The 27423-nt window shown below is 32.8% G+C and overlaps 2 protein-coding genes across 2 annotated transcripts; both read left to right on the top strand.

Moving 5' to 3' along the window:
• Positions 1 to 195: 195 nt before the first annotated feature.
• LOC125054740 (sodium-dependent dopamine transporter) lies at positions 196 to 20928 on the top strand. Its single transcript, XM_047656784.1, has 12 exons — positions 196 to 238; positions 4023 to 4193; positions 12163 to 12297; positions 13677 to 13831; positions 14106 to 14209; positions 14335 to 14473; positions 14852 to 14986; positions 15414 to 15517; positions 16267 to 16504; positions 17296 to 17524; positions 18460 to 18728; positions 19254 to 20928. The coding sequence occupies exons 2-12, from the start codon at positions 4049 to 4051 to the stop codon at positions 19413 to 19415; spliced, it is 1815 nt and encodes a 604-aa protein (XP_047512740.1). The 5' UTR covers positions 196 to 238; positions 4023 to 4048; the 3' UTR covers positions 19416 to 20928.
• Positions 20929 to 23329: 2401 nt separating this feature from the next.
• On the top strand, positions 23330 to 25455 carry LOC125054609 (ankyrin repeat and MYND domain-containing protein 2). Its single transcript, XM_047656603.1, has 2 exons — positions 23330 to 23633; positions 23716 to 25455. Exons 1-2 carry the CDS (start codon positions 23433 to 23435, stop codon positions 24691 to 24693), a joined length of 1179 nt encoding a protein of 392 aa, XP_047512559.1. The 5' UTR covers positions 23330 to 23432; the 3' UTR covers positions 24694 to 25455.
• The last annotated feature ends 1968 nt before the right edge of the window (positions 25456 to 27423 follow it).

The following is a 27423-nucleotide window of genomic DNA, read 5'->3' as shown; positions in this document are numbered from 1 at the left end:
GTTATTGTAACTCTTTGTTAGCAGCAAAACTGAGGCTATTTCTGCCTTAAAGTGTAATTGTGATTTCTAGATCAATGCAGCATATTAAACAAATGTATAAAGCTCCGATAAAATGCTAGGCGTGGTCTCGTTGGGCACGCCCTCTTGATAGAGGAACCTGGATTGCGGGATGCGAGTGTCACTGTTCCATCGGCAGCGATACGCGGCGCTCGGAGATGGCGCGGCCGCCGAACCCCACGTAAGTTCTTTTACTTATCTTGTATCAAATTTTGCAGATTCGTGTACAATTTTATGTACAGCATAGGATACTTTTATAGCAGCGTTGGCCTAGTGTTTTCAGCGTGCGACTCTCATACCTGAGGTCGTAAGTTTGAACCCCGGCTCTTTAACAATGGTCTATGTGCGCATTTAATACTTAGTCGTACGGAGATGGATAGCATTGTGACGAAACCGTAATCAGAAGTATTGACGGCGTGAATCAAATTCAAATTCAAAAATCAAAAATCATTTATTCACGTAGGTAACACAATGTACACTTGTGATTCGTCATTAAAGAAATAAATATTAATGCTTCTAATTTTACATTTACTGCCAGTTCTCAAATCAAGGGCGTAGAACGGAAGAGAAGAACTGGCAATAAACTCTCCGCCACTCTTTTTAATCGCCATGTTCTTTTTTTACATAACGTTTGTAAGGAGCTGCAACCATTACACCATGTTCCACATGACATTTTAAGTAATTAATAATAATAACCTAAATAAAAACAAAATCGAGTACAGAAGAATGAACATCTTCTTGCCTATTAAATATAGATCACGAAACTGTTAAAGAAAGCTAAGTCCCAGACCTAGGTTTTTTAGGTTACTCCAGTTTCTGTACTGTTTTTAAAATAAATTGTATAACATAACATTTTTATAATCAATTATAATTAAATCATTTTTTAAAACTAGATCACCATTAAAATTACTGATTTTAAGTTATAAAAAAATAAATTGTATAACATAACATTTTTATAATCAATTATAAATACATAAATCATTTTTGAGACTATTAAAATTACTGATTTTAAGTTATAAAATCTTTACAGTGTATTCAGTATTAACTTTCATAAAAATTAAGTAATTTTTATTGAGGAGGTTGAATAGGTTGTATATTTAGTGGAATATTTTATTTAGTATTTCATAAATTCAGCATGATAGGTTATTTATTATACTTATATTCCAAGAATATACGATGCTTATTTATCCTGGTTGACGAATTGAAAACATCGGATGTTTTTATGTTATTGAAGAAAATATCAGTAATAATTTAATTTTTAAATATTAAAATATAAACTAATCATGTTTTGTGGCTCCAAAAACACAACCTAAAGAACCAGCGGTGTTTATATAAAAAAGACCAGGATTTTGTAGGAAAATGTCTCGTATCGCTCCAAAGCTGAGTCATTCTTTATATTAAAATCATACAAATTTGACTTTTAATCTACTAGTAAATAAAATCATGATTACTGCTTACTATAAATTAGGATGCGATGCTAATACGCTGTTCGAGAATTCGGTCTAAAAATAAATCGGTAATAATGAAAATAAAGGTGAGCAACCTCGAATTTCTATTGAAAAACATAATTTTTTATTGATTATAAATTTTATAAAAGTACTTACTTTTAAATTTTAAGCAAATAATTCTAAAATAATATATAAAGAGAATCAAATTATACTTTAAACACATATTAAGAAAGAGAATGATTTAATCTTAGGAATATACAGATTTTTATAAATACAACTAATAAAATTAATAAAATTTCTCTGATCAATCCAATTTTTTATCTCAACGAATTTAGGTGTTTTTGTTTTGTTTTCGAGCAGTGTTGGCCTAGTGGCTTTCTTTCTATGTGCATCATTCATTCATCATCATATCATTTAACATTAGCTCGAACGGTGAAAGAAAACATCGTGAGGAAACCGGCTTGCCTTAAACCCAAAAAGTCGAGGGCGTGCGTCAGGCATTGGAGGCTGATCACCTACTTGCCTATTAGATTAACAAATGACCATGAAACAGATACAGAAATCTGAGGCCCAGAACTAAAAAAATAATTAAGTTGTTTTAGCCAGAAAACATGGTTTGTAAATATGTTTTTGACGTCATAGAGTGTCTAATAAGAGTACGTAAATAACAATAAAATTAATAGGCCAATGAAAGATAGTGTATGTAACTAAAAATTCAGATGAAAATGTGTATAATGCAGAATAAATCCAATTAGCGAACGCAATAGAAGTGCTCCATGAGAAGGCTGTTTCCGAAATCGGGTTGGCGATGACATGTACTCGACGATTTACATTTTGGGAAATAGGGTTGCTACACAATTTTATTTAATGCCTGGAACAGGATTTTTTACAGTTACTATTTTATTCCTTGCAAAGCAAATAACACATAAGAAGCTTTGGGTTGATCCCGTAGCTACCACGGCTTGATTTTTCCAATTAAATGAATTTATATTTGTGATTTATAATGCACAAATCACAAATTCTAAAATAAAAATAATAGACAACGACGCTTAGTGAAATCGACTTGTTATTTTTAAATGAACTTACTAACCTTAAAATATAATAACTAAGATATATTATTAAAAGGAGTCCCTTTAGGCAAGGTTCCGAAGATACTGGCAGCGATCCCCCTTTGAATAGCTAGACTGATCCTTGGTTCGAGGTAGCTACCAGCTCTTCGGTCTCCTGTAATATCGACTAACGTTTTTGATATTATTTCCTTAAAAAGCCTTATAGCGCTAGGACCCCACGGATCAAGGGTCTCGACACCGAATAGGACAATATGCATACTTTAGCTTTTTCAGCCGCTTCACAAGCTGCACCAGCTCTGTTGTTGGTTCCATGTAGATGTATAAATAAAAATTATCTATCTATCTAGAATAGATTTACTTCTGAAAAATTGGATTGGATTGAAAACTTAGAAATATGAGTTATTTTTCTACCTTCGCTGCAATTCAATTATAAAACTGGCAACCCTAGCCAGGGGTCAGTTCATATTGAGGGTCCTCAGTCATCCCGGTACATTTGTCACTCCACTCCAACACCGCTAATGGAGTGGACCATGATTATTTCGGGAACAATCGTGGGTTATTAACGGTTGAAGCGGTAATTAAATCATATTTGGACGGTCTGGAATTGAAAATAACCTCTTGAAGTATGTTTCCCAGAAACGAAATACTGTGGCCATATATTACAGAGCATTTATTTGATTAATTTATTCGACGGTAAGGCACTTTTTTCGACCTGGAGGTTCTGGGTTCGGAGTCTGCAAATATGTTATGAGTTACATAGTAATTTTTCTCGTATAAATTCAATTACTGCATTATCAGTAGCGTATACGTACGACTATAGCTTGTGGGGTCAAAGTTCGATTCTTCTAAGAATATTTTCATTGGTACCCCAAAATGAAAGCTATCATGCAGACATAAAACTTCCTGCGCCTGATTTTCCAATATTTCCCGTTTACTATAAATATCTTTGGGTGTGTCGTACACTCGTCTTAGTCTCATAGTTATTTAAGTGAACAAATAACTGTGCGTTCCGTAAATGGTGGATTCAGTGTGGAGAGCTTTTGAGAATAATTCAAGCTATATTGGAATTTAAGGCTTGGTTATTAATAAAAACATAATGTTACTTAATGCTTGTAAAAAATATTGAATAAAAACCTATAATGTAGGTTTGCATCCTGACTCGAAGACGCCTTTTCTGTGAAGTAGACAATGTTACGTCTTTTTATATGTTATATTTCAATATTAATAATACGATAATGTAAATTTTGGTTGTAAAAATGTTAATAAAAGGTGGAATCAATGCAGGATGATTTTTCCTGGAGCTAATAATATATAACGAAAACTGCAATTATGGTATGAGAAAATTTAATATTTTACAATTGACTTAATCCGTATATGTAGACATAGCTTTAACAGTCTAAAATTAAGCGTAATACCAGTGCAAAGTTGACATGTTATTTTGTTCCAGGTTGTGGCGGCGAGTCTTCCTCTAGAATGTCTCTGAAGACGCCGACTCCGGCGGTCGGCGAGCGCGAGACATGGGGCAAGAAGGTGGACTTTCTTCTCTCTGTCATCGGCTTCGCTGTCGACCTCGCAAACGTCTGGCGGTTCCCTTACCTCTGCTACAAGAATGGAGGAGGTAAGCTAATCAATCAGTAGAAAATAATAATCGAGAATACAGCGCGAAACTATTTTATAGCTATAGAATTGCGGCTAATTAATTTTTAGTATTTAACATATTAAAATTTTGGTCTACATGTGATAAGAATTTTCATTTGTTTTTTTCAATCATTAATTACCATAACATTACAGCGTCGACGATTAATTACGTTTTTTTCTATATACACGTATCTTTTCGTGTTTCATTAAAATATATTGTCAAGAGTAGATGACGCAATGCGATTAGGAACTTAACACATTCTACAAATATATGACTATTAAAAATTTAATAAAGTCAAAAAGTCTTTTATCTAAAATGCCCAAATTTCCTATGAAACTTAATACATTTTCGCAATTTCGGTATAAGTAGACACTACTAAGGGTCGGTACAAGCAAGTGAAACGACCTTAGATAAGTGCCTCTCGCCACCACTTGCCACGCTAATTGTCGCTTCATTGCTAGTTTGAGTTGTGTTCACTTTGATATCAGTAATTCTACGTGACTTTTACAATCTATTTACTGACGTAAAAAGTGCTGAATTATGAAAAATTTTGATTTGTATTTACAGTGTAATTTTGGATCTGGGTTTAATTGAATAACTGATGATTACAATTAAATTACTGTTATATGAACATAAAATACACACTACGTGCACTAACACGGCATTCATTTTATAAAGAAAGTAATAATTATAAGTAATTCAGTTAAATTCATAAAATAAATATTTTATATATGGTCTAAGATCCCGCTATACAACGACCTTCACCGAGATGCTTATTTAATGAAACTTATTTTATATATAATTTAATATGTCAATAAATATAATCCATATGGGTTGCCTAGCAAATTTCAGTCCAGAGTATTTTTAATTAATTTAAAAAAAAATATTTTTTTAAACATTTCACCGGTATGATTATTAGATAAATTCTATACCAATCGAAAGTATGAAGCCCATAGAATATGCAAAAGTTAGGTTGTTTTTAATCAATTAATTATTTATGTGTATATTTTTTATGTGACACTAAAGTATATATACATCTTTGGTATAAAAGAAAGTTATAGTGATACATATATAATACTACCCTGATTAAAAATATTGATTGAAAAAAGTTCAAAATATTTACTACATGCAAATTATAAAAAAAAATTTTTTTTAATACTATATGACGAAGCTAAGAGTACAAAAAAGGACAACTGTTTTTATCTGACATCTAAAAAATCTAATCATTATGTATAACAAAAAATAAGAAGTTTTCCAACATTTCAAGTCATTATTTTTATATCAACAACTGTTTTTGAGCAAACTCGTGTTGTTCATTTTAGAAATAACCTATACTTTGAACCCATTACATGTATTTTTTTATTATTTACGAACTTTCAACTAGTTCTCACTTATCAAAATAATTATTAAGGCCAAAACAAAGTAGGTTCATTAAACTATTATTTTCCTCGTTTTTGAGAAACTTTTACTATAATAACTGTAAATCCTTCTACTTAAAATATCGGTTATACTTAGCTATATTGTGAACAATTCCTACACCTTGCAGTACAGTCTGATTGCATGCAGGACGTGTATAGTGCCCTTGAAGTCTAATGACCGACCGACAGCTTCTTGTTTCTAAGCCTCTGTTGCTTGAGAGCGCTCACTGCACTAATTAACCACGAAATATTTCCCTCGGATTTAAACTCTAGTTCAAGGTAATGGAGATGCCGTGTGCAAGGAAAATGTATGTTCGATTTATGCAATGTGTATTCATACAATTGCCTTATGATTAAGGTCGAGGCCAGGGTCACGGTCATTGACATGAAGAGACGTTCTACTATCTTTGATTGTGTGACACCTACGCTAATGCGTGACGATAACATATCGCTCTGGCTAATTGTCCTAAAATAAAGGTAACAAGAATTTAGACGAGAGTAAGAGAGATTATTTATAAAAATAAAGAGGTTTTTCCACACTAACATGGTCTTAAAATAATGAAACACTATGAGTGATAGTCTGTTAGAATAAATAAAAGCAGTTAAACGCGTTTATAAAATCGCCCATTTTTAGAAGGGAGATTAAAGAAATAAACAGGAATATTGAATATATACAAGGAAATGCTAAATAAAAAATGATAGATAATAATTAAAGGAATTTCAATAATTTGATAGACGACCATATAGATGAAAAAATGTTTTTACGTAAGTGATATATGAAACATAAAAGGTCCAAAGCAGACTCCGCACGTCATTGCACGTTCGTGTATTCAATTAGAAGGAAAATCTAGAAACGATAGGTACGCACTAAACTTATTTTCCGAGAGCTATTTGCAACTCACATCTTCAAAAACAAACTTTCCAATACTAATTACATCCCTTTCCTCCACTTTGTCCCTTTGCCGTCCAAGATGTAATTGACAATCAAAGCGCGCTCCGAAACTTCGTTAGTTGTCGACGTGCAGGAAAATTAGTAACGCAATAATGGGAGGGTAATAAGGTAATGGAGAGAGGAGGTCCGATCGGCCCCAGATCTAATTATATAGCGATATTATAATCCTTGAAGGCCTGTGTCGGAGATCGCACCGGAAATTTATTTATCGTGGCCTTTGCCTATGACGTCGCCTTTAGCTGTGAATAATTCAATTTCGCGAAGCACTGGACCATTAACTTTGTTCCTTGTGTTGGTGTTATGTTCATTTTATCCTGCAATAATTTTTACACGGACTTTTACGTTTTATAATAAGTTTTTCAAATAAAATATTTACATCATCTTTAGATAAATCTAAACAATTTAATATTGTATTTTAATATCCTACAGTAATTCGTACATTTAATTGCCGTTCATAGTTTTTGAATATGGAGATTAGACTCGCATTCATATCTTAACTTTTTATGATCTGTTACGGACGAACTCCAAGTTTATATTCTTTTACTACAATTATTGCGTTTTTAAGAACAGGGGGCAAACGGCCAGGAAGTTCACTTAATGCAATCTCACCTAAACGGTACCTCAGTGCCAGAGGGCACGCGAATGCGCTGTCGGCCTTTTGATATTTGGTACGCTCTTTTCTTGAAGGATCCTAAGTCGAATTGGTTCGGAAATACTTCATTGGACTGCTGATTCTATATATTGGTGCGCGGCACAAACTTCCTTAAAAACATTTTGGATCGAATAAGACTGCGGAGCCTTTTTAAATTGTTATTGTAAATTATGATTTGTTTTTATTTCATACACAAGTATGAAATAAAAACATGTTTGTGAATATAGTCGGACTTTGGCACTGATTCTTTTTATTTCGAACCAATTCCGAATGTAGTTAACGTCGGTGTGGTCCTTAATTGATTGTGCCCCTTCATCATACGAAAGGGTCACATACATCAGTCACGCGTCAGTTACCGAGACAACTCACATTCACGATTTGACTTTCATTAACGGAAAATTGATGGTCATAATATCACCATTATTTTTTCGTTGTAAGCTAACAAGAAAATCTTGAGATCAGAAGTTTAAATAAAAATTCCTTAACGTATACATTTAATGCGTATTATTGTAACGTGAGGTCCAATTTGATTTTTAAGCTATGGCTAGGGGGCTATACCAAAATTTATTAAAATAATTTGGAAATTGAAATGCAGTTTTTCATTATGTTTTTAAATTCTACTGTGTTTCGTTAACAATCTCCTAGCAATTTCTTGGTAAAACCTAAGATTTAACAATCTTAAGTGAACAATTAAATTTTTTAATACTAAAAATTATTATTAAGAATTTAAGAAAGGCTAAGGTGGGGCATGGCGCATAAAAGGTTGGGAATCACTGGTCCAGAGACAGACGACAGCACACACAATTTGATTTAGGTAAATTGTCAGATAATGTAATGCACTTGACATATCTTTAATAAATTGAAGAGTCGCGTAAGGCAAATCCAATAATAGAATATTTGATACTCGCCTTAATAAAATGTAATATGAATTTACTTGATAGATAATCAATATAGAAACTGGTTTTATTGCTTTCTTGAATCTTGAAGTAAAAATCTTAAATTATAAACAAAACAATGAAATGAATAACTTTTATTTCAGATAAAAATAACTCATGGCTCATTGTCTTACTTCTTGTACTTTTCACATTTTTTTTTAAATAAAGCACGATTCATACTAAGCCCAACCCGACCAACAAACTTAACTTAATGCAAAGTGTGGCTATAACTGAAAAATCAAAAAGCTATAATACTCCAAGATCGAAATTTTATACTACTTGAAACATTTGAAATTATCTCTCTTATCTACAGTACAGTAAAAAACTTTAGGGGTTTTTGAGGGGTATTAGTATATTTAGGGGTATTTGAAGTTGGTTCTAGGAGGAACATTATGTAGGAGTTGGCATCACTGCCCTGTCTCGGCTTTTAGTTGCAACGCATTTGCAATGCTGATACAATATAAGTAATATTACAAGTACAATTATAATTGTGTCGTTATTATTGTAAGCGAAATTATAAATCACAAAACAAAAGAGTACTTTATTTAAAACAATCAAATAAGACTGATTTATTAATAAGTAGTGAAGACACAAATTCATCATTTGATTGAAAAGTTATCCAAATATTACTTGGTATAACTTACTCGCATAAACAAAAGAAAGCACAATTGAATTGAAGCATTGGGTGCAACAAGGGCGTTCGGTACCTAAAGCCCGTTTTGATGTTATTACATTAAAACATGCACAGAGCCATCAAGTTTCGTATCCCAAAAACTCGTTACGATCAGCCGCTTCCAGATGGAGTAGGAATCATTAATATCGAAGGTGGCGCTACGCCCTTGTTGCGTAGATAACAAAAGTGCGTTTAAATTCGAACACGTAATAACTTATTAATATAAAAAATTACTGAAACGAGTGATTCAAGTGACTTAAGATCAGATGCTGGCCAGAGTGAACATTTGCCCCCCAAAATAAGGGAAAAAAGAAGGTTATGAATGTAAACTTGTGGAAAAGAAATGTTCGAAAGTTAAAGATAAGTTTCGGTGAAGAATACACATCAGCTCGAGGAAAGAAGGTACCTAAAAAGGTGGTTAAACATTTTACCACGTGTTCTTCCAAAAAATGTTGTATTAACCTCGATTAAAATACATAGAGATTTTTTTGTGATTTTTGGAAAATAGGTGAAAAAGCGCAGCAAGATACCCTCTTAATGTCGTGGTTAGACTTAATGTAGTAGTTAAAGTTGAGAGAGAATGTTGGGCCTGACAAGTTGAAACGAGATAATCAATGGAAATACTTTTTCCTCCTGGAAAAGGCCAGTTGCAGCTGATTCCCTTCAGTCTAGTGAATATTTTGATGAATGTGATTAAACCCACGAAAGCCAGAAAAAAAATTAAGAAAGTTGAATATTTAAACGGTGATTGTAATAAATACACATGAATAACTTACATTTTAATTTAAAATAATTACATAAGTATTCAAATTGTTATTTATTTTCCCTAAAAATCAATGGTGAAATTAACGTCCTATGTGTTTTACCAGTTGGGTGCAACAAGGGCGGATAACGCAATAAAAAAAACGATGATATTACGATGTTTCTGATTGCTTTAAAATAGTTATAATACCTTAATATTTTTGCTAAATCATACGACTAACAAATAATAAAGTTAATGTAAGTCAAATTACAAGTATTCAAATAATATAAGACATTAAAACTTTCAATATCAATTTTCTCGAAACGCTATTTTACAACATACGCCCTTGTTGCACCCAATGCTTCAATTGATAATCTTCAGTTTTTTAAGTCACCCAAAAATTACTGTAAAACAAATGAAGTGAAAAATTTAAATCTTTTATTCAGCGAACCTTAAATACGTCAATAAACTAATTTCCACTTGAAATGGAAACAATATCGATAAGTATCGGACCCTTGCGGATTTAATTCAGTTCCGAAGGAAATCTCATAATACCCAATCATCTGGATACCGGTACTTGTTACACTGGGGAATTGCGTCGAGATTCTATTACAAGAATATTTGGATGATAAATTGAATTTTAAAAAGAAATTTATTGTTAATGACTAGATTAATAAAGCAATGTACGAACGTCACAGATACAAACATTTTATTTATTTAACCAAAAAATATACATACAAAGAGGTTGCATAATAGGACCATAGACAATAATAAGTAAGACTTGAATTATCTTTGATATGACTAATCATTAATCTTATTGAGACCTTTATTTAAGTAAAATGTAGATCATGGATCACATCTAGTGTTTGACAGTAATAATTTTATGTAAATTTATAATAAATATATTACACTGAACACACTTATATTTTAGATTCAGATGCGTATGTCAAGATTTGAATTTAAATTTAGAATAGGCTAAAGACTTATCGTTAAAGCAAAATCTCACAATTCAACGACAAAAGCTCCAACCATGTGAGAACAGTGACATAAAATAAGGCATAACTCAACCCGAGTTAAGTGCGGGGAACTTTTAAGACACTTTGGTCGACTTAGGCGGAGATCCTCTTTATTCTCGACCTGTTGCATCCGGCAATAAAGTAAATCCTTGCCATTTCTCCCCTTCTGATACTACTTGATTTATAAGCGATAGCGCAACCAAGATTTGAAATTAAAGCAGGACTTACTTTATGCTACTCTATTGTAACTTGAAATCTACTAAACTATTGTATACAATCTTTATATAGTTTTATACAAGATTTAAATTTTTAAATATCACGTACACATATTATATCTGTTTACAGTTAAAGTTTTATTTAAGATGTATCTGAAATTCATGATAAGTTCCTGCCTTTATGAATTTAATTTTAACACTAACATCTTGCTATTAACTTTAAAAGGCCCTTAATATGTAGCATATCTAAAGTTAATAGCAAGATAGAAGTGTTATATGGAAATATGTAGGTGGTAATATTGTAAATTGCTCCTGATTGGTCTATAACGGAAGCATCTCATTTCACAATTGTAGGACAGAAATTACTTTAGCTTACTTGCTGCTTACTTTATATGGCTCCAATTGTGAATGTTTTTTTTATAAAATCTTTTTCTAAGGATTCAATTAAATAGTAATTTAATTTTATATGGCATATAATCACATGGTACTTTATATTTTTTATATATCTACGTATAGAATAACAAATGTCTAGTTAGAATATTATATAAACGCAAAGGTATGTCGTGTTTCGTAAATATAGAAAAAATCTTCACACAAAATAGCTACTGATCCATTGAACTGATCTGTAGCTTATCTAAATAAAGGAAGAATATTGTCTAACTTATAGTGCAGACTTAGTTGTATAAGTGTGACAGAGTGCAGCGTCAAAACGTCAAATAGGTCCGGGAATATTTTTATAGTAATTGACTATATTATTATCAACGACAATGGAAGTGAAGTAGAGAGAGTCGTGACTATTGTAAAATGTCTCAAGTCTCATAAAAGCTTCAAATGCGAGTCTTAAAAGGCCAATTATCGCAATTTGCTTCGCCCTCCCGTCGATATGAAATTATTGTCCCGAGAATTGCGACCTATGATCTTAGAATGAATGAAGTTTTTACCTTAAGAGGATTTACTTTTTATGTAGAAAATATTAATTAGTTACTGGCTGGTTTTTTATTATTTTTAATCCTCTGTCACCTTCATAAATTCATTATTGAAACTGATAGGATTTCGTATTATCTACTGTAACTATTATAGCGAACTTAGGACTTAGTGGCTTGTTTACCAACAGTTTTGGGTTCAATTCCTGGAACAATTATAATTGTAGATCGAAAATAATAGTAATGATTAGTTAAATATACAAAAATGTTTCAACCTTGGGGTTGAAGTTATTAGTTATTATTTATTAATTAAATTGAATTCCAAAGAAACAAATTATAATAATCCGTTTTTCGAAAAGCCATCTGTCTTCTTCAATCTTCGTCGAGCAGTAGGTTCACTCTTCCCTGTTTTTCCTTTTTAGGGGCTTTCTTGGTACCGTACTGCATCATGCTGGTGGTTGGGGGCATTCCGCTCTTCTACATGGAGCTGGCTTTGGGTCAGTTCCATCGCAAAGGAGCTATTACTTGCTGGGGCAGGCTCGTTCCGTTGTTTAAGGGTAAGTAATATAGAATAACAAAAACTAACAATTTTGCCTAATTATTATCAACGAATAGTATTTCCTTTTTTTTTAACTACGGAAAATTGGGTGCGCATACATTGAACGTTGATAAAACTAATAAAAAGAAAAATAAAACAGCCTTTCAAGTCTAAACTCTATAAATTAGTCAGAAAATAAATTAATTTTAGGTGGTCTAATTGAAAGAAATGATTTGACTTTGACTTTATAGTTATAAAATCTTTAATAAATAATTAATTTTCTGAATTAAACTTAATAGTGTAATCACTTCCACACGTAAACCTCTTCTTTTTCTGAGGCTTCTTTAGGCGTATCCGTTTTCACCGTTTTCGCTTTTAAAGTTTAATAAACTTAAGTAACTTAATAAACTTATTTACGCTTTTGTCCTACGGATAACGATGCGTTCGTACACTAGCCGTAATATAATAATTTTAGATATATGTAGACCGTAATTCCGAAGCACTTACTCGTACCTACGTCATAATTGACATCATTTCACCCCCCTTAAGTGCTCGCCGCTGCCATACGATTTTCAAAGGCGATTTTCGCGGCTTACGTTCAGTGATTTTATTTGACTCGATTGTCACGTCTTGCGCTGAGTGGTGTATGATATGATTTTAGAGGGATAGAATCTAATGGTCTGGAAATAATAGAATAATATTTTTTTATTGCAACTTTATAACGTATGTTAGGTATAGGTTAGAATTTTTTTTTTCATTATTTTGAATACGTTAAATAAAAATAAATCAGGCGCTACAACCTCTTCGGTCTGGGCCTCAGATTTCTGAATCTGTTTCATGATGATCAGCCTCAGCCTCAGAACAAAATCAAAGTTGGAGCAAATACTCTTTATTTGAGCCATTTATTATTTACAATTTACATGAACAAGCTGCTGAAAAAGCTAAAGCATGCAAATACAGGGGTCTAGGCTCCAAATATTATTTTGTCCCATTCGGTGTCGAGACCCTTGGTGCGTGGGGTCTTAGCGCTATAAGGCTTTTTAAGGAAATAACAAATAGGTTAGTCGACATCACAGGAGACCGAAAAGCTGGCAGCTACCTCAGACTTTGTCTGAAGAATTAGTCTAGCTATTCAACGGGGGAACACTGCCAATATCTTCGGAACCTTGCCTAAAGGGAATCCTTTTAATAATATATTTTAGTTATTATATTATATTTTTTAAGGTTATTAAGTACTACTTTCATTACATATTTAGGATTTTTATTAATAGCTTAACTTATTATTATGACATTGTCTTGAAACAGTTATAATTACTTATTATATAAGCCTGATTATGAAAATTTTCTTTACTATGAGTGAGATAAGTATTAAATATATTGTGAAAAATATGTTATTAGGCATAGGTTACGCTGTGGTTTTGATTGCTTTCTACGTCGACTTCTACTACAACGTTATCATCGCATGGGCTCTTCGTTTTTTCTTCGCCTCTTTCACCACCATGCTACCATGGACCAACTGCGATAATGAATGGAACACACCGGCTTGTCAACCGGTAAGTTTCGTTTAAAATATTAAAAATCGTTAATAAAAACATTCTGAAAAAAAAAGTTATGTAGCATACAATAGAAGTCGGTTTAGTGTACCGAAACAATTTCTATATTCCTTGAATGGATCCGTCGCATACGATAAAATACGGTTTAGTGTACCGAAACAATTGTTATTTTCCTTGAATGGATCCTATGACTTCCAAAACATAATTAAACCTTTGGAACTTGGCTTTAAATTCACTTTGAAATAAAAGCGATTTGAATTAAGGATATTTTTAGTTCGAAGCCAACTGGGAGACAGCAAATGCAAGCCGAGTTCGTAACAGCTCATCCATGGCACCTCGAGCTACACCATTCACATCAGCAGCTTCCGAATATTTCAAGTAAGATATTTATTTAATATGTCCATACCTCACTTGTAAATATAGAGATTTTTACTCTGACAAACTCATAGGGCAAAAGTAAAAAATTTAGGGAATTTTTTGTACTAAAACAAGTATTTTTTTAGTCGGGCAATACTGGAACTACAAGACAGTGAAGGGCTTCACGATCTGGGAGCGATTAAATGGGACATGGCTTTATGTTTGCTGGCTGTTTATATTATTTGCTACTTTTCCTTATGGAAAGGTATTAGTACGTCTGGCAAAGTGAGTACATATTTTAATGGCTACGATCGCTACAATCTTAAATATCGTAATCTAAGCATTGCGCTTAATTTTAAAAACATCATATATTTCGTCAACTTCACAATATATGTCAAATTTCTTAAAGGATCTAATTATTTAGAACAATTACAAAAAAAAATAATGACGCCAAATCGTCGCATTTGGCGCGCCGGATCACGAATAATATCTATTATATATACTTAATAAGAAAATTGTTTAAAATTTATAAATTCAACGTCAGTAATCCAAGCAATAATTGCCGTAATCGGTCATATTATTCATACATATAACAACTGCTATTGGAATACTTAAAGCAGAATTACTGCTGGATTAATTATCAAATAATACCGTTTATTTTAGGTGGTTTGGTTCACGGCTCTATTTCCTTATGCTGTATTGCTAATTCTCTTGGTACGAGGGATTACCCTTCCCGGTTCAGCGACAGGAATTGCGTATTATTTGAGTCCTAATTTTGAAGCGATAGGTCAGCCACAGGTATGATATCTAAACGTTTAATAAATAGGGATTAAAATCACACACACATATACACGATAAATAAACAATTATTATTTTTATACATATGATCTTTCCGTCTTCCAAACAGAAATTACTAATATTTTCCTGGTTTAAAGTTTTACGCCTAAGTAGCTGTAGTAATGAAAACTTCTAGTCAAACATACTACTTAATTAACAGTTAATTCACCTTTTTCCTGAGATTCGGAATTAGGAACTAAGGCTGCAGGAAATATTGACAAAGTTTCGTAACACATTTCTACCTATATTTCATAGATTTTCTTATTATTCAAGCAGCCTACCTTCTTTCTATGTGTGTCTAATTATTTCACGATAAATAAAAATGTTATATATCTTACTAATAAATGAATGTGAAAGAATTTGATAAATAAAATGATTATTATTTCAGGTTTGGGTAGACGCTGCCACGCAAGTTTTTTTCTCTTTGGGTCCAGGTTTTGGAGTGCTATTGGCATATGCGTCGTACAATAAATATCACAACAACGTTTACAAGTATTACTATTAATCATAGTTTTTGTTTGCTATTAAATAAATCAATTTTATTTTATCTCTTCGATTTTTTGTACTATACTAGAGTCTAGAAGTCTTATAAAACAAAGATATGTTTGTATAAAAAAGCGCGCGATATAAAATTAAATGTTTTTCTTTGAGACATACTTAGGCTAAATTTTCCAAGATATAGATTAAAGAATTAAAAATTTATACTCACCAAAAATTGCTCAATTTCACGTCCCCATCGGGCAAGAACAAAACATATAATAAATCCATAGGATCGAATTAATAATTATAATTAATATAAAAAGTTTAAAATTTCTATTTCTGGATATAATTACAATGTAACTGTCATAGGCCCAATCCAAATCGGTGATAATGCTCAGTTCTTTTATGTATATAGTATATAATGAACAGTGCTGCCCTACTGGCATCAGCGTGCGACTCTCATTCCTGAGGTCGTAGGTTCGATCCCCGTACCAATGGACTTTCTGTCTATGTGCACATTTTACATTCGTTTGAACGGTGGAGGAAAACATCGTGAGGAAAGACACTTGCCTTTGACCCAAAAGTCGACGGCGTGTGTCAGTGACAGGAGGCTGATCACCTACTCGCCTATTAGATTGACAAATGGTCATGAAACAGGTTCAGAAATTTGAGACTATGCAATTTTATTTAAATTTTCGAGAATTTCAGTTCTGTTTAACGTTTTCATGACATATTGGCTTATTACAGTGAAAATTTTCCAGGGATGCCATTTTGACAAGCGTTATAAACTCTTGCACCTCTTTCGTTGCTGGTTTCGTCATATTTAGCGTGTTGGGTTACATGGCTTATACTTCTGGTAAAGATGTTCAGGATGTGGCAACCGAGGGGCCCGGCCTTGTATTCGTCGTTTACCCAGCAGCTATAGCAACTATGCCAGGATCCACATTTTGGGCGTTAATATTTTTCATGATGCTGCTAACTTTGGGTTTGGATAGCTCTGTAAGTTCTTTTTATTGATTCACATTCTTTAAGGTTAGTTCACCTTCAGATTAATAGTCAACTTAGCGCTAATTCTCGACTGAATACTTTCCTTTGTAAGTAACTCGATGCTACAAATGCGTGTGACATTAGAGTTATCTGAAATTGTAATTACTAATAGTGTACTTGTTGAACCTACAAATGAATATCAAATCGGAAACTAACATAAGAGATGTTTTCTTTTAACTAATCAGTCATTTAATTTACACCTTTGAAAATCTTCTTCCCTTTCGGGCACATTGCGGCGGCAAGGTCTATCTAAGGTTCGATGTAGGGAATCAAGTAAACACGTCCATCTCGTATATGTCGTGTACAATTCATCTCAATAGTTAGAGTACATTTCTCTCATAGACTAAAGCGTTACATATACGTATGTTATAAGTATACTGACACCATAATATAAGTGAAAATTTTATAGACGTCTAAGTAAACCGTAGTCTACCGTACCACGAAACGCTTTTCGTTTGACTTGTAACTCATGTATCATTATAAGGTACGCGGATCATAAATATAAGAACGATGTAACCTTTGAGACCCTATCCCTAGACCCTAGGGTTAAAAACATTCTTCTTATAAATTCTTTTTAGTAAATAAGGGTCTCCTTTAGCCAATCAAGTCTTAAATTAGGCTGTATATTCGTTTATGTATCAATCAATATGAGCATATGTCCCCTACACATGGATTACCCACTCGAATTTCTAGGAACATCAAAGAAAACTTCAACACATAAAACAGTATTCTTTGATCTACAGTTTGGTGGTTCGGAAGCGATTATAACTGCATTGAGTGACGAATATCCCCCAATTGGTCGTCACAGGGAGATATTTGTGGCCTGTCTCTTCACATTATATTTCTTTGTGGGTCTAACATCGTGCACTAAAGGTGGCTTCTACTTCTTTCAACTTTTGGATCGATATGCCGCGGGGTATTCTATGCTGGTCGCTGTTTTCTTTGAAGCAATTGCCGTGTCGTGGATTTACGGTAATTTTGTAACTATTAATATTAAATTTTCGTTTAAACTTACTTAATGGTATATACCGTTTAGTGGCGTAAAGTTGTTTAAATCTATTTTTATTGATATATCCTTCATCAGTCTAATCAAGTTTGCTCTTGGTTTGGCTTCCCGAATCCAAGAGCTTATATTTGAGGCCCATGAATCAAACATATCTGCGTATTATTCTATTAAAACGTTTTAATCGAGAGTGTCTTGGATTCGATTCCCGTAGAAGCGTCTATTTTATTGATCTATTAAAATTACGTTTAAATCAAGAGTGTATTGGATTTGATTCGCGTAGAAAAATTAAATTTGGTCTCATTCATTATATATTTTATTTATTTTTTTATATATTTACAAGATATGCTTTGCAGTTTCAACCAGGTTAATTCGGTAGTAGCCTCAATAAATGGATAATTCACCACCTAACAATTTTTCAATTAGAATTCGTAGTTCCTGAAATCGTTCTTTAATGCGCGTTCAACCAAACTGAGGGAAACTCTCAATGGGAAATTTTTGCGGTTTTCGCATCACTTTTCATAATCGCAGAGAAATGTTGACAAAAACATGACTGAAATTACATTATGCGCCTATATTGTTCACTGATACTGTGGCTTTAAGATTGAAGAAAGAATCTATGAAATCGGTTCAGATTAACGATTACAAACTAAAAATCTTTCATCTTTGTAATATTATAGTAAGATTTATACAATACAGTCTATAAACTGACTACGACTGACCTTCCGAGGGGTTTTTGCAAACCAATTAGAAAATATATATTACTTAGTAGGTTTAGATAAAAATTTGCGTCACTTATTTTCATTAAAACATTTAACAGGATTAAGTTTACTTTGTTATTTCAAGTAATAAAAGGCATTCTATATTTTATACTAAATATTGTCTATAAACATAAATAATACAGGTACTGAAAGATTCTGCGAAGATATTCAAGACATGATCGGCTTTAAACCTGGCCTTTATTGGCGAATTTGCTGGCGATTTATTGCACCTGCATTTCTTCTGTTTATCACGGTGTATGGGCTTTTGGATTACGAACCTTTGCAATACGAAGGCTATATATACCCATGGTGGGCTAACGCTCTCGGATGGGCTATAGCTGGCTCCAGTGTGATTTGCATACCGACTGTTGCCATATATAAAATTTTGACGACCAAAGGAACCTTTTTCGAGGTAAGTATTTTTTTTTGTCTATTTATTTATTTATTTATTTTGTAAACCTACAGCTAACATAAATTATATACAATAACAAACAGTTACATTAAAAATATAGCCAAATATGGAATACATAATAATACATTTAACTACAAAATGGTTCAAGAATTTATAAAAGGAAACAAACAAATAAAAACTATTCAATACGTTTATCTAAGTGGTACCTAATTTGGTTGTGTTGTATGATGGTGTAAAAGTGATATACACATACAATTTTGATCGTATCTGTATGTTTTATATATAATTTATTTATTTAAAATTTAAATATTTTTAGTTGTGTATTACAAGAAAGACTCGTTAGTAATCTTATCTTTAAATAATTAAAAAATCTAAAAATATATTCTAAAGGTACCGAAGAATTTTTTATTCGCAAGGGTCTACTTGTGAATTTAAGCATTAAATATCATTAAAGCTGAACCTTTTGAATATATTTTATATTAAGACGAAGAAGGTTTTGAACAATTCGACGTGTATTTTCAACAGCGTCTTCACATTTTGACAACCCCGTACGCGGACTCGGAGCGCGCCTTACACAATGGGGTAGTGGTGTCAGAGAGTGGCGGGGTCCGTTTGACGTCAGCTGTCACCACCCCTACTACCCCACCAGTGACCACCCCCAATGGCTCACAGCCAGCACCTGTGTGAGCCCAACTCTCCTTCGACGTCTACTATGTTTAAATGTCTAGCTTACATAATTACAGTAGGACGTTCTTTTCGGGCGGGTTTTTATATATATCTCAAGGTATAGTCTAGTCTTGAGCAATGTCATGTCAAGCTGTAAGGAATTGCTTTGAATTGAGTTTTGACAGCTGTTATCTAAGCTGTCAAAATAGGGCGGGCTATTTAAAGTTTTTATTATTAGATTAGCAAGTAGTAATAACTAGGCCATAACTTAGTAAATGGATAATTATTTAATATACGCAGTAGCTACTCGATAACTTTGCAGTAATCATAACTGGCTTATTGTAGAAAAAAATAATGCTAAATTTAATGCGGTGGTTTGCGCCATTCAGTAAACCGTCGTTAATATATGTAGTGTAATTAAAATTACTTCTGAGCATAAGGTTGAAGCTGGAACAATTAGAAATAGTACGAAGTTCACAATTTAGTTCTACTAATCACAATACACTGGACCCAAGACAAGAATTTTATAATGCTTGCATAACTGTCAAAATATTCAAATAGTAAAATCATCAGTGATTGTCATAATCGATCATAAATAATAGAATTAAAAAGTTGAAATAAAATTTTAGAAATTGGTTCCAAAGATTTCCTGTAGTTTTGCAATAGACATAGTTCAAGTATTTACCTTTCAAGTGTTATACATTTCTTAACCTAATCTAAGATAAATTAATATTTCATCACGAGGCAGTTTAAAATTGCTTAAAAAATAGTTGTAACTTTTATTATATTTTAAATCTTTCGAATATTCGATTTGGAATATGAAATGCTGTGTAGATAATAGTAAATGTAGGAAATTAATATTATAAGCCTGGATTTATCTTATAGGCATACTTATGTCGTACTTGATGTTGTGCAAAGTTCATATACCCACAATATGGTTATAACAACCATTTTAATGGAATATATAATATGTATGTAGTGATTTAAAAAAATATATTAACTATATTCGATATAGCTTAGGATTTTTCTCTCTCGGTGTTGTGGTTAACTGTTTGATGGTGTTCCATTTTTAGTAGGTACTTAAATTATGTTATTTTACAATTCCTCACTCCGCGATGGGCAATGCGGACTGATGAAATGTATTTCTTACTATGTTTTATGTATGTTTAAGCGTAAAATGGTTCGTATCAAAGGATCTTCCATTATTTGATAAGGTCGTCTCCACACGTCGCAGTTAAACGTTTGATGTGTATCTGATGCATATAATCTCTTATTGTAGGATTTTTCTCTACCGTTTTAAATTTTCTTGTATAACTTTTTCTCTACGTGTTAGATAAATAATATATAACTTTAATCACTTGAACCGCTTTGCAAAGAGAAGCTTTATATTTGGCTAAAATTGTATCCATTTTATAGTAGAATGTAGAATTTGGTGTTAAGATGTTATACATTTATCGTAATAGTAAATATTTATAATCTATTGTCATACCAGCCATTGTGACAATTGATTTCGCTAATAAATTTGTTTGTACTCCTTGATGTTTCATTATATTGGCCCTGGGGGATTAGTCAATATGCCTTAGTGTGTCTAGAAAGTCAAAAACTAAACTAAAGTAACGACTATTTGATGGTTGATAGTAATAGTGATTCCATAGTCATTATTATTATTAAAAGTAATTTATTATGTCGGAGCAATGGCGTTACTGTCGGTGCTGTTGACCTTGACTTCTTCCTTTCTTAACCTTAGTTGGCCGATCCTCGAAAAGAAAACCCACTGAGCTGATTGTCTTTTGGTTTCGTGTTCGTAGCAATATATCCAGATTTCATCACCTTTGTCGATTGATCGAAAATCGAAAATTTTGAAATTATCGATACCTACTCGTTTGTATTTCCTAATTAGTATTTCATACAAAAATCGGAAGGGGCTGCTCTCAATCTGCAACAAAGAAATCTATTATTATTATTGTTCGGTTAGGTTACGTTAGGTTAGGATATAATAAAATAATATAAATAAAATAACAAAAAAATAACAAAAAAAGCAACAAAAACAAAATCAAAACAAATAATAGAAAAAAACGGGTTAGGGTAAGTTAGGTTTGGAATTTCTTTTTTTGATTACAAGCAGCTACAATAATGTGCGTTTTCCAATTACAGCACTAGAGCGCATTATGCGGCAGAATGCTCAACGTTGAATGTTCCAACTACAGCAACGCTTCGCACAATTGAGCTCTCTCAAAACTAATGCTCTCGCGTGCTTCTCGCAATCAATACCAACACAGTGGCAGAAAATTGACCAGTGTTTTTCTTTAAGTTGGCATTTATCGAAATTTTCGTTAGTAAATATTATTTATTGTTAAAAAAATTGTAAGGCTTTCGTTTCGTCGTAGATTTTGAAAATAATTAAAGTTATTTCAAACTGCTAAAAAAAATTAATATAAGTATGGATGAAGGTATAAATAGTAACTTTTTTATATTCCACATTTAAAATATAAATACAATTTTATTTTAAAATTCGGATCTGTAAACAAATTTATTTTACAGGATTATACTTTAGTAAACATTGCAATGGTTTTGAAAAAGTATATAATTTTTTTAGAAATCATTTAAAAAAAATTACTCAAAACGTAAATGATGTAAACTTCTTACATGAAACTAAATATTTTACTGTTAATTTAGCTTGTTAAAACCTTATATTCTTTAAAGGTTTTCTCTTATTTCAGTAAAAAAAATTTAATGAAATAATTTGATTATTAAAATAAGCGTAAAAAGTTTTCAACAAATTATTATTGTTTACCACATTATGTTACATACATTAATGAGGTTGCTAACTCTATTCAGAACATTTTTTTTTTTCATCACTGACTTAGCGCACTCTGCTGATGCATTTGAAAACTAATTCACGTTCCAATTAAGCTTCAGCATTATGCGGCATTGTGCGGCACTGAGTCGCATTAGCGTTCCTGCACACGATGCCGTCACCGCGCCGTTGCCGCGCCGACGCTGCCCAATTACTCTGTAGATACGAGTCGCGCGAAACCCGCCACCTCGCCGCCGCTGCGCCGCCACCGCGCGCTTTTCCCTCCCTTTCTGTTTGACTCATTCCATTACTGGCCGCGTACGAACGCACGCCGCGAGACCGCATGTGACGCAAAGATGTCTAATATAATGAAAAAAAAAAGAATTTTGTGCTTGCTTACTATATGTATAGAAAATTGAAAAAAAGACGTATTTTTCCCCGTATCAGGTAGTTCTGCAAAGTTCTCATTCATTATAATATAATATTATGGCAGATCTCAAACCTAGCTTTTAAACTTTTACGCTTGTCTTTATACATTTCCAAAGTTTTGTAACATAACACTTCTCTGGCCTCCGCTAAAGTTATTAACGTTTCGTAATCAAAATTTTGCATGGTAATTTCTTAAAAAGTTACGCACATGCTCGTTCGTACACGGCCAGTAATGGAGTGAATCAAACAGAGGAAACGCGTGCGGAGGCGGGGTGGCCGCGGCGCGGTGGCGGGCTTTACGCGACTCGTATCTACAGAGTAATTGTGCGGCGTCGGCGCGGCAACGGCGCGGTGACGGCATCGTGTGCAGGAACGCTTATGCTCTGTAATTGGAAAACGCAATATGTTTCCTTTCCTTACCTCTACCCTACTAAGTTCTCGATGGGAATAGGGTATAATTCATTAGAGCTTCGTAGTGATTTCTGTGGTCAGGTTTGGTTTAAGCGTAATTAAAAACGAAACGGAAAGCGAAGTTTCCTGCGCTTTTTTCCCTTAATCGATTGCGGATTGGATTATAAATTATAATGTCACGATCTTCAGAAACATTAGATTTATCTTCACTCATCTATGCGATTTGACAATTGACATTAAACCAACGACTCAGTTTCTTTTCTGTGTTCACAGTTTACCATTCTGTTAACTATCAATTATCTGTGCTGTGAATGTGCATTGTGGATTGTGATTGAGGTTTTGTCTGGAAACTCGTATTAATTTGTTAAAAATCCCAGTTTTCCAGTAATTTATTAATTAAAATGGACAACAAAAACGACGATCCAAACGTTCCTGAAAAAACAATATTCTCTGTTATTGCACAAGGAGATTTGACGGAATTTAAGAATATACTTGCTCAACACAAGGGCAGTGTCGATTTTTTAGACGAAAATGGTATGACTGCCCTCCAGCACGCTGCATATAAGGGGTGCAAGGATATGGTACAATTGCTTCTTGATAGGGTAAGTAATAATCGTTTAACAATACATATTTTGCAATTGTAATGGTAGTATAGTATTGAAATAACCCCCTCATAATTTACAGGGTGCGGATGTCAATTGTGGTAACCACGAGTACAATTACACGGCTCTACATTTTGGCGCGTTATCGGGGAATTCAGAAGTATGTAAGCTCCTGTTAGATGCGGGGTCTAAACCTAATTCTACTAATTCTGTTGGGCGCACGGCAGCTCAGATGGCGGCTTTTGTAGGAAACCATCATACTGTGGCAACTATTAACAACTTCATACCTCGTACTGAAATATCTTACTTTTCTACTCCTCAAGGTCAACAGACTGAACCCTATCTACCAGCTTTACTTGTTGAACCTCTGCATAAATTTGTTCTAGGGGTCAATATTCATCCAGTTAGATTAGCTCTTAACTTACAACATGCTTCCTGTCTGTTAGACAATGCTGAGAAGGTAAGCAAGGTCCTTGAGATGCTTTGTAAAAAGGAAATGACAAGGGGCAGTGAAACCAATGAAGTGATGGCATTTAAATATCACTACCTTGCATATATTTTAAAAGAAATTAGTAATATCCGTGATAAACAAAAACCTATCTCTGAGAGTGAAAAGAAGCATGATATAGTAGAAATTTTTACTAAAAAGCTCTTAAAACCAGGAAAGGATGGATATTCATTAGATTTGATGGATGCATTCCTTAAAGATTGTGTTCGGGAGTTTCCATACAGAGAATGTACAACATTTCATCAGATGGTTACTTCTTTGACAAGTAAAGCCCCACCACCTGCCTTTTCAGTGATTAATTGTACTATCAATGGCCAGCGAGGATTTATTGACACTGTTCCTTATTGTAGTACTTGTGGTGAAGAAACGCCAGCAAAAAAATGTTCCAAATGTAAAACAGTGCAATATTGTGATAGAGAATGCCAGCGTTTGCATTGGTTTGTGCATAAAAAAGCGTGCAATAGGGAATCTAATGTGCAAGCGCCTAATGCCAAAGTGAATATAGACCCTTCAGAGTTAACTGCTGAATTACAAAACCTTGTAGCCGGATAGTTAAAGAATATTTATACTAGATAATTAAGACAAGTTCTTGAGTAAGTAATACAAATATCTGTATAATTTGTCAAATATTTTGTGTAAATAATATGTATGTTGTAGAGCACACTTTCATTTCTAACAAAACCATTTATCTGCCTTAAAAGCAAAGAATACCAAAAGAATAGTAATTGGAAAAATACAATTTGTGCTCAAGGGTATGGCAATGGGATGATTTTCCTGTAGCCTTGTATCATAACCATATGTATTACTCATTGTATTCTACATAGTAAAAGCAATTGTATGTAAACATCACATTATGTGAATTAAATACAAATACTACAACAAAACATTGAAACAAAGACTTTATTTATGTTAAAAATATGCATAGAACTGTTAAAAACAATATTTTGTTAATAATTTTAGGTTTATGAAATCATTTAGATGTTACACTTGCAGTCTTGTTTTACTTCACAACTTGTATTCTGTATATTTAGTTGTTGATTCTAAGAGTAAGATTCTGAGTCAAGACTTAGCCAAACTATGACTTAACTCTGAATCATACCTTATATGCAAAAATGTTACTTAAAAGTGTTTGTATATTCAGTTTCAATTAGAAATTCTCAAGCTCTAAAACAATCCATTTCACGGATTTGACAAATCGAACAAACTACCTCTATTTTTCAGTTCACTTGGTTAAGGTGTGTATTCATGAATTTTTGATGTACGTTAAAATGTGGCTATTGTGACAATTTCCATTATTAAATCTGTATAAAAACCTATTTTATTTTATTCAAAATTATGCACAACTGAAATAAGTTATATGTTTTTATTATATAAATTAACATAAATTTGTAATAGGCGCCACCTATGAAGCGTAGTCAACACTTCGTTTAAACGAATCATTGCATGTATAGTTTATAATTCACTCGCTAGATGGCGCTTCTAATATTGGTAAAGAACCAAATATTATTTTCAAGACGGTTATTATCTTTTGATGGGGCAGAAATAAATAATTATTGACCGATAGTCATACTCTTTATTCCAATATATACGCGACAGTGAGATATGCATTTTTATCATAAGCTACAATTATAAAAGTTAATGGATCACAAAAAGTACTGAATCGGTTTTGATGAATATGGACGTTTCCCTATAATCCAATACAATTCGACGAGTAGATTTAAAACAATTGACGTCTTTTTTTAGAAAAATCGTCACTTGGTTGTCAAATATTTTTAGGTTCATTCAGAAATTTGTGGGTTTTTGAAGGTTCGACCACATTTTAGCAGGTGATACGAAATTCGCTGGGTTATCTAGTCATTAATATTTTAAAATATATTATATATAGGTGAACTAACTAACTAACTGATGACCTCTTTGGGACTGCCTACCTATGTCTCCGCTTAATAGTAATACAAAATAGTAACTGTTACCGGATGTTATCTAATGGATCAGATATAATTATATATTCTTGTTTAAAGTACTAGTTGAAAATCTAATATTTATACAATTTATTTAAGTACGAGAATTTCCTAAGAAAATGCACGCTACTTGCTATAGTCATGTCATGCAGTTTTCCCCGTAATAATCAATAGCGATGTTGAGTTTCCGACCACGTAAATTCGTGATTGTGTTATACTTCATTTTAAAAGTACTATATGGAAATTGGATTCGATTGTTTCTTGAATTATTGGAAATAGTTCCGGTATTCTTATCAAGACTTAGCAGACTCGTAGAGGAGACCGGGGTTGGTTGTTACAGGGGTAAGTAGTTACAGTGGCATTTGTGGCGAAACAAAGAGTGCTATAGTAAAAAATACGCTGCGCATTATCAGCTAATATGGTGCGAGAGATAGTGGCGACAGAGTTTTTGTTAAAAGAGCACGAAGGCGTCGCTGACATAACCTGGGGTTTGTTAGATTTTCGATTTATTGTAATATTTGTCAGCAACCTGTATAACATATAATGAACGAGTTATCTGATACCATTTTTAACCCCAAAACTTCATTTTTATGCTGAAACTACGATTCTATAGTTAGATTAATTTGCTTTCTTAATACTTCAAATAAATAATATTAGCCTTAGACCTGTTTACTGGCTGATGGATTTCTTTAAACGCAACCTTTGGTTATATACACAGAAGACAGAAGCTACAAACTTAACCAGATAACATCGAATTCTATTGGCGCTGAGGACCTAAGTTACTAATAAAAATATTTATTACATTTATTTTGTTTGTCACATTTACCCTGGTGCAGGGTTGCAAATGACATCCGTTTTTTCTCAGAACTCTTCTATTTATGTCTAATGTAATTGTTCGGTTCACACAAAATATGTTTAATTTAAATACTGAAAAGCTGATGAATCAAACATATCTAGGTGATATAAGCAAACCAATAAACAAATAAATCTTTACAAAAAGCATGTTACAACCAGCCCTGGTCTCCCCTACTTATGGAAACTTAGCGCTGTCTCGTTTCTGAATTTTATCCTAGATCAGCCAGATCTAGCCAATTAGAAATCAACATCGGCTTTCTGAAATTTTTAGTTTAGTAGCGACAACTACATTCGGGCTACAGATTATTAACTTGAATCAAAACTCTTACTTACTTAAAAAAAAAGATTATGTAAAATGTATTTATATTTATTTATTAATCACATTAAAACATATAATACTGTTATATTTTGAACATCGCATTAGACAAATTAGCTGGCAATTAAATGTGTCATAAAAAAAACTACCTTA

Source organism: Pieris napi, chromosome 12 (genome assembly GCF_905475465.1).
Source record: "Pieris napi chromosome 12, ilPieNapi1.2, whole genome shotgun sequence".
NCBI classification, from domain to species: domain Eukaryota; kingdom Metazoa; phylum Arthropoda; class Insecta; order Lepidoptera; family Pieridae; genus Pieris; species Pieris napi.
Note: the sequence above shows the minus strand (reverse complement) of the source record. Positions and strands in the feature narration are given on the sequence as shown.

Bases quoted from the DNA above. Each gene is read 5' to 3' on its own strand.
- LOC125054740 (XM_047656784.1), top strand. From the start codon at position 4,049: ATGTCTCTGAAGACGCCGACTCCGGCGGTCGGCGAGCGCGAGACATGG. The intron at 4,194-12,162 runs GTAAGCTAATCA...TTTCCTTTTTAG, and splicing joins CTGCTACAAGAATGGAGGAG to GGGCTTTCTTGGTACCGTAC. The intron at 14,474-14,851 runs GTGAGTACATAT...CGTTTATTTTAG, and splicing joins GTATTAGTACGTCTGGCAAA to GTGGTTTGGTTCACGGCTCT.
- LOC125054609 (XM_047656603.1), top strand. From the start codon at position 23,433: ATGGACAACAAAAACGACGATCCAAACGTTCCTGAAAAAACAATATTC. The intron at 23,634-23,715 runs GTAAGTAATAAT...CATAATTTACAG, and splicing joins TACAATTGCTTCTTGATAGG to GGTGCGGATGTCAATTGTGG.